Source organism: Nicotiana tabacum, chromosome 7 (assembly GCF_000715075.1).
Source record: "Nicotiana tabacum cultivar K326 chromosome 7, ASM71507v2, whole genome shotgun sequence".
Lineage (NCBI taxonomy): Eukaryota > Viridiplantae > Streptophyta > Magnoliopsida > Solanales > Solanaceae > Nicotiana > Nicotiana tabacum.
Window position 1 is genome coordinate 90046909 of NC_134086.1, and position 8340 is coordinate 90055248.

Genomic DNA, 8340 nt, shown 5'->3' on the forward strand with positions numbered 1-8340 from the left:
TTACCTATATACGCAATATAATTTTCCGACAAAGGGTGGTCAATTGATCACTCTAAGCAAAGTGGGGCTTCGCCCTTGCTGTAAACAATACATAATTATCTACTTAAAATGACTAAAATTGATCATTTATGTAAGTTCTGATGATGTTCTTTCATTTTGAATTCACGTATTATGCTAATGTAACAATATTTTTCGGTATTTAGATGATTGTTATAGTATTATATATAAAATTACTCTCATTAATTAAATTTTATTGTTCCTTCATATAAATAAATAGTTAAACCATCATGTGCCATTATTAACGTGCAATGCACGTTTATAAATACTAGTAATATAAAATACATCATATCTTTGTTATATAATGGGACGTTAGTACGCACTGAATTATTTAATAGTAAAGTTTACATGCTATATATTGATTATGATGTATTTTGTTCCTTTTTTTGAGTAATATTTATTTAAAGATTATTTCACCTACTACTAGAGAAAGAGGATTTGATAAAGATGGATTGTTTGTTGAGAATGTGGCGGACAGGTAGAATACAAATAAAAAGGAAATGGAGAGTTTTTCCTATTTAGTTTCCTTAATTATAGGAATTGCGATAGAGTATTTTTGGGGAACAATTGATTTTATTAAATATGTTTGATATTCAGTTTCCTCATTTATAGGAAGCTACCGTGCATAAGAGCTATTTTTTTTATTCTTTTACTGTATTTAAGTTGTAGTAGTACTTTATAGTTGTAGATTATGAAATATTTTATGTAAAATAACGTAAACTCTTTCCAAGCCTAGGGTTTAGACCAAAAACCCGCCAGCGATATTCAGACTTCTTCCTCCATAGTGTCCCTCTTCGCCGCCTTCTAGTCTCGTAATTTCTTCACTCTGCATCTCAAATTTGAGCTGTATTATTGTGCTGTTTCATCTATTCAATTAGGTTAAGGTTATCTTTTTTTCTTATTCATTTGCTTTTGCTGATGCTGAAGAGTTGAGTTCATACTTAGTTATATTCATATTCTGAAATTTTGTTGAAAATTTCGGCGAGTGGTTTATTTGGGTATCTGTAAGTGGGTATGTTTGTCACTTTCTTTTTCAGTACATGAATTTAGATGAAATTTGTGCTTAAGATATAATTTGAGTTGAATGATTTGCTCTTTATTTTTGTGGAACTGAAAGTGAAAATAAAAGTTGCAGTCTTTATGCTTCAAACATTTAAATTTTGATTCTTGTGTAGCGTATTGTTTTCCCTTTTGATTGAAATCTCATTTTATTTGCTTTTTCGAATTCCAAAATTATCGTATGGGAAAACCTTGTTAAGCGTCAGTGGCTTCGTTATTGGGTATGAAACAGATCAGCTTTTACATGTTTATTTGGGGGATTTCAATTATTTAGTCGTATAATTTTGAACTTGAGAAGTGTTACGTTTCATTTCAATGTCATGGATTGAATGCTAAAATCCGGTGTATTCAAGATTTCTTTTTCCTCTTTTGGTTGATTCGATGTATGAAGAACCTCTAACTATAGTTACATGATCGTAATTTGCAATGACTTTATCTATAATCGGATGTGGTGACTGGTGCGTCTATCTGGGCGGATTTTAAGATAGTCTCTACATACTGTAAAAGGTTTCTATTTTCATCTGTAATGCATCACATACTAACATATTAAAGGCATGGACTGAAAAATCCCCAATGGAATAGCCTAGTGGTAAATTTGAACTTGTGGCCATAGAATTTTTCTCCCTTAATTGTGTGTATTTTCATAGCTTTAGGATTTGAAGGACCAATTAATAAGCTTTTCAATGGAAGATACTTTTGCTATTTGAATTGCTGATTGATTGGTTTGAGAGAGATCAGCTGGTTGATGGGGTTTTTGTGTGCATTTGCTGATGCTGTTTTTCGTTTTATCCAGATTATAAAAAATGGTGCAGTACAACTTTAAGAAGATTACGGTGGTTCCCAATGGGAAGGACTTTGTCGATATCATTCTGTCTCGCACACAGCGTCAAACTCCTACTGTTGTCCACAAAGGATATGCTATCTCTCGTATACGTCAATTTTACATGCGCAAAGTGAAGTATACACAGCAGAATTTCTATGACAAACTCTCCACCATTATTGATGAGTTCCCCAGGCTTGACGATATCCATCCTTTCTATGGAGACCTTCTTCATGTGCTCTACAACAAAGACCACTACAAGCTTGCCCTTGGCCAAATTAATACTGCTAGAAATTTGATTTCAAAAATTGCTAAAGATTATGTAAAATTGCTGAAGTATGGCGACTCACTCTATCGGTGCAAGTCCCTGAAGGTTGCTGCTCTTGGGCGCATGTGCACTGTTATAAAGCGCATTGGCCCAAGTTTAGCTTATTTAGAACAGATTAGGCAGCACATGGCAAGACTTCCCTCAATTGATCCCAATACTAGGACAATCTTGATTTGTGGGTATCCAAATGTTGGCAAGAGCTCATTCATCAACAAAATTACAAGAGCAGATGTGGATGTGCAGCCTTATGCTTTCACTACAAAGTCCTTGTTTGTCGGTCATACTGACTACAAATATCTGAGGTATCAAGTGATCGACACTCCTGGTATTCTGGATAGGCCATTTGAGGATCGTAATATCATTGAGATGTGCAGTATTACAGCTCTAGCACATCTGAGGGCTGCTGTGTTGTTTTTCCTTGATATTTCTGGGTCTTGTGGCTATAGCATTGCGCAGCAGGCTGCTCTTTTCCACAGCATCAAATCACTCTTTATGAACAAACCCTTGATGATCGTGTGCAACAAAACAGACTTGCAGCCATTAGAAGGGATTTCTGAGGAAGACAAGAAGTTAGTCGCAGAGATGAAAGATGAAGCCATGAAGACAGTGATGGGTCAAGGTGGCGAGGCAACTGATGAAGCAGGTGTGTTGTTAACTATGAGCACATTGACCGAAGATGGCGTGATTTCAGTGAAGAATGCAGCTTGTGAGAGGTTACTGAATCAGAGGGTGGAATTGAAAATGAAGTCGAAAAAGTTGAATGACTGCTTGAACCGCTTCCATGTTGCTATGCCAAAACCACGTGACCAGAAAGAGAGGCCAGTATGCATACCTCAGGCAGCGTTGGAAGCCAGAGCTAAGGAAGCTGAGGCAGATGCTGAGAAACAGAAAAGGAAACTTGAGAGAGATCTGGAGAATGAGAACGGAGGTGCAGGTGTTTACTCTGCCAGCTTGAGGAAGCACTATCTATTAGCAAACGAGGAGTGGAAGGAAGATGTAATGCCAGAAATTTTAGATGGGCACAATGTCTATGACTTTATTGACCCTGATATCTTACAAAGGCTTGAAGAATTGGAGAGAGAAGAAGGTCTTCGTCAGGATGAAGAAGGAGATGATGATTTTGAGATGGACGGCATTGAGCTGACCCCTGAAGAACAAGCAGCATTAGCTGAAATCCGGAAACAGAAGAGTTTGCTCATTCAACAGCATAGAATTAAGAAAAGCACTGCAGAGAGCCGACCAACTGTACCAAGAAAGTTTGACAAAGACAAGGAGTTCACTTCAAAAAGAATGGGAAGGCAGTTATCTGCTTTGGGGCTGGATCCAACTCTAGCAATCAATCGAGCCCGTAGTAAATCAAGGGGTCGTAAGCGAGAGAGATCAGTTGAACGTGGAGATGACATTGGTAAGGATGCAATGGATGTCGACGAGATTACTCCCAACAAGAAGCAAAGATTGAGGTCACTTTCCATTACGGCAAGATCAAGGTCAAGGTCACGACCTCCAGATGAATTTGTTCCAGGGGAGGGCTTAAAGGACAAAGCCCAGAAGAAGATGGCTATAAAGATGGCTAAGGGTTCTTCTAAGAAGAGGAACAAGGATGCTCGGCGGGGAGAGGCTGATAGAGTTATTCCTACTCTGAAACCAAAACATCTCTTCTCAGGAAAGCGATCAACTGGGAAAACTGACCGGCGCTAGTAAACCAAGGTATATCTTGCTACGACATTTTACAGGCTCCAGAATATGTTTTCTCCATCTGCTCTTGCTTTCTCAATAGTTATTTTTTTGTCTTCATAGCTACTTGCGTACTTTTGAGTTTTCAGAACGATGATGTGTTACTTGGTTCCTTTTTAATTCTTGGAAAATCGGTAATTGATGCGTGCAAGATTTCAATTATTACCTTTTGTTTTCCAGATGGCATTTTATCTTGGAATTTGCTGATGGTACCTGTCAAGATGCTTGTGTTGCAATATCTTGGGTGGCGGACAGAGAGGCTGAAAGAAAACTCAGCTTATTTAGGACACTTTGGCAGTTGAATTTTCCGTCATCTGTTATTTTGAGCTTTCCTTGCTGTTTATTTAGGCTATTTTTCATACTGTTTTTTAACTTTAAATTGTGGAAGAATGCAAGTGTTTTTGTAAAACAAAGATATGACGAAGATGTCAGGAATTCAATCTATTGAAATGGCAAGACCAAGACTACAGATTAAGTATTTAAGTTTGTGCTTAAGATGCAGCTGAGCTTGCTGCCTCTATATGCCTTTTTTGGAACTTAGATACCTGTTATAAGATTGTGTTTTCCCCGATGTTAAATTTTGTCTGGGATTTTTTTATTTTCTTTAGTACAGACTTTCCTCTCTCTTTTTGCATGAACTTTCTGTTTACATGCCCTAAATAGCATATGCAGAAAATGAATTCATCTGCCTCTCTCCTTAGGATGGTTTTTTTGGGAAATGCACTGTATATTAGGCCATGACTACCTTACTGGTTTAGTATTGCTGGATGGTTTTTTTGGGAAATGCACTGTATATTAGGCCATGACTACCTTACTGGTTTAGTATTGCTTGAGTGCAGACTGAAGGAATAAAAAAGCACTGATGAAGTCGACCCCATATTTTTTATGGTAAAGATGTGAGATCACTTTTCCGCTGGGACTTTATGTGATATGTAAACAATTGGGTGCTTTTATTCATATGTTTTTTAATGGTTGAAAATCCCGTAGCTAATATTTTTTTTAAAACTTATTCCCCTCCCCTGTTTTGGAGCTATTGCTCCTTTGGTGACTAGAACCCACAACCCTGAGATTGTAGGTGGGAGTGCTGACAATCGGAGCAATCCCTTTCCCTTGTCTCCGTTTAGGTGGGGGTGCTGACAATCGGAGCAATCCCTCGTCTCCGTAGCTAATATGTAGTGCGTTTATTCAAAACAGAGGCAAATTGGACACCACTTAAAGTGGTAAAATTTATAAGAGTTGAGACAAATTGGACAGTGGCTGAATCCTGATAGTCACATCTGATTCCAGGTTCTCTCTAATACAACTTCTCTATGTTTTCACAATTAATCATAATACATTCCGTCTTGATATTGGCATAATTTTGCCTTGGCATGATTCCAGAACTCCTTTTAAACTCGATTAGGTTTGTCAGAGTTCGAGCATAACGTATTTAACTCAGCAACTGGTTATACAATTTTTTATCTTTCTGCAATTTATGTTGGTGACTTTCAGCGCTCCTAGTTTATGCCAAAAACTGCACCATATGACATAAGAAACGTATATTACAGTTAATCAATGATTATATGGGGACCAAACATATATAAAGAATCAAATTACATACAGGTTTCTTGCTTGTATCTCGAATCAATTTTTACAACTACCAAGAATTGTTAACTCTAATTTCGCCAAAACAGAAAAGAAAAAAGTTAGATTAGGCATCATAAAGCAGAGCACTACAAAGGCCAAATATGGGCTACTATGACTGTTATATCATCATACTTTCCACCACTGTGCTCAAGTCCAGCTTTGAAACATTCCCCAGCAAAAGGAGTATAAAGCTCTGTGCTCTTAGAATTCTCCAGTGCATATTGCGCTATCCTCCACGCCAATGTATCAGGCGCATCCGATTCCCACAAGTCCACTCCATTGTTAACAACAACTTCTAACTGAAAATCATGAACATTATCGAACAATCCATCTGTTCCCATCACGATTATATCTCCTGCTTTCACCGGAAAACTAATCTTCTCTGCGACACTTGGATCATTAGAATGTTTGCTATTCCCCAACTGAAAAGGACAGTTAAACCTCGACTGCTGGATTTCCGATTTATAAACTATTACCCCGTCTCTGATCACCACGAACCCGCTATCTCCAACGTTAACAGCATGCAGAGTGTCATCAGCGAGTGTCAACATACAAGCAGTAGAAGAACCCATAGCCTTTGTATTCAAGAAAGCTTCATTAAGTACTTTGATTAAATCAATATTAGCAGTACTACTTTTATCTTGTTGTTTCTGTTTGTGAATGGATAATTCCGCGTTTTCCATTAATTCCTTTGAGTATTTTCCTGAATCGATACCCTTTTTAGCCCAACCACCAACTCCATCAGCAACGCCTATAGTCTGCTCCTCTGCACATATAAAGTGTGCGTCTTCTCCTAGTGGCTTTTGTTCGTTAGTCTTTGGTATGTAAAACGACCCAGCAACCATCCTCGTAGTTCCACCGGCGTTGGACGTGTCTTTGTTTTCTTCTTGGGAACAAAAGTTGAATATCGGAATAATGTTGGGAACAGGATCATCTGTAGTAATGTCGAAGGATGTTGTCAAATCCTCAGGGCAAAGCAAGAATTGGATGAAGTCAAGCTCTGATTTTTCCATGAGTCGCTGCTTCTTAGTAAGGATTTCTGTATCATCAGACTCAGATTCAGTAATGAGTCGCTTCTTGTTATGTACTATTTCTGTAGCCATTGAAAATAACAAGTCGAAGGGTTGGTTAATAAGGTATATATAAGCCTTTAATCCCAATTTATGTAGGAAACGGATCGGAGTGCGTTGCTTTCACTTCAATTTATGTAGCCTTCATGTTTCATTCTTTCTTTCTTTCCCCCCCCCTCCTTTGTTTCCTATTTGTATCGAAATTCGGAAACTTATTTCATTTAATTCGACCAAAAAAAAGAAAGAGGAAAGCAATTTAATTTCTTAAAATCGCTGATTGTTTTGTTATTTATATCTCTGACGGGAAAAAGAAGATTAGAAATATAAGATCCAATTTGATATTTGGTTGCGCTCATTTTTTTTAGACCGTTGGTAACTTTTTTCTTAATGTTTAACTTATTTCTTGATATTTCTTAAGTCAATTAAAACTTTACTATTTCCTTATGCTTATTATTTGGCCTTTTTAATTAATAATTTTTTTATGGTGACATTAGGGGCACAGTAAATCTCCTTTCCAAGTCTTCTAGTTCTAGTTCTTACTTCCATTTTTCAAGTTTTTAACACATTCGAAAAAGCTGTAACTTTTCAATCAATAAGTGATTCATTATATTAATTTTATAGTCACATTAAGAAAGTTGCAAATACCATTTTGACTTATTATTATTATTATTATTATCATTATCATCATTATCGTTATTGTATAGTGACATAGGAATGCATTATATCTACTTTTTCATCTTCATATTTTTTAAAGTTACAGCAAAATTTTAGTTATCCGACATATACATTTTTAACCACTAGAAAACTACTTACTATATATGTTAAAAAGTCTCAATAAATATTTATCATTTAGTCGTATTCGTTAGTTGATTAACTAGATAACTGAATTAGCAACCAAAAATAAAAATAAAAAAATAAATAAATAGCATTTGTCCTACAACAGCTCCCATAATTTTTGTTACATGTTTACCAGTAGTGCTATAACAAACATAAATGTCGTCGTCGTTATCCATCTCGTCCCAGTTCACACGGAAATAATTTAGGACATCAAGATCAAATGAACCTTCGATTTTAACTATATTTTTTGTTGTGATATTTCCCAAAAAATGGACAAATGTTCATCCATGTGGCAATTTGCACGGGAAGTTCAAAACAAGTGTCATACACTTGGCATGCCCTAAGCCTCTCAATTAACCTATAAATTGGCCTTCAAAATAGCCATCATGCATCAGCATATTTTTACTTTGCCTCTTTCGTTCCTCTCAACTTCCTTTTCTTCCTCCTTAAAACATTTATAGTCTACTTTGTTTGTTCCCTCTTTTAAAATAGCTGGGTTTGTAAGCTACTATTTTGCTGATTCCTATATCCTCCCTAATAGAGGTATGCTTGTTTAATCTTGGAGAGACATTTCACACTGCTGAAATAGTTTCTTAGGACAGTGCCCAGCACGACTCAAGCCAATTAGTTTATTTCCTCTCACAAATAATATTATTGCAGTATTATTATTATTATCGTTACTTTTCGGTGTCATTTCCCTACAATCTAAGAAACTATGGCAAGTAATACTACTACGGAGTTTTTTTATGGTGCTACCAATTCTGGTAATGTCTCTGCTGCTACTGTTCCAACTATCCTGCCAGATATCC

At 36.5% G+C, this 8340-nt stretch overlaps 2 protein-coding genes across 5 annotated transcripts; one reads left to right on the forward strand and one right to left on the reverse strand.

The window, feature by feature from the left end:
• Window positions 1-577: 577 nt before the first annotated feature.
• LOC107827460 (nucleolar GTP-binding protein 1-like) lies at window positions 578-4481 on the forward strand. Of its 4 annotated transcripts, none has more exons than XM_075257389.1 (3): window positions 578-869; window positions 1910-3971; window positions 4179-4481. In XM_075257389.1, exon 2 carries the CDS (start codon window positions 1920-1922, stop codon window positions 3960-3962), a length of 2043 nt encoding a protein of 680 aa, XP_075113490.1. In that variant the 5' UTR covers window positions 578-869; window positions 1910-1919; the 3' UTR covers window positions 3963-3971; window positions 4179-4481. The 4 variants fall into 4 exon arrangements, with proteins under 4 accessions (XP_075113490.1, XP_075113491.1, XP_075113493.1 ...); XM_075257390.1 differs by having other exon boundaries at window positions 739-941; XM_075257392.1 differs by having other exon boundaries at window positions 744-935.
• Window positions 4482-5710: 1229 nt separating this feature from the next.
• LOC107827461 (putative protein phosphatase 2C 55) lies at window positions 5711-6727 on the reverse strand. Its single transcript, XM_016654601.2, has one exon. The coding sequence runs from the start codon at window positions 6725-6727 to the stop codon at window positions 5711-5713; it is 1017 nt and encodes a 338-aa protein (XP_016510087.2).
• Between the last annotated feature and the right edge of the window lie 1613 nt (window positions 6728-8340).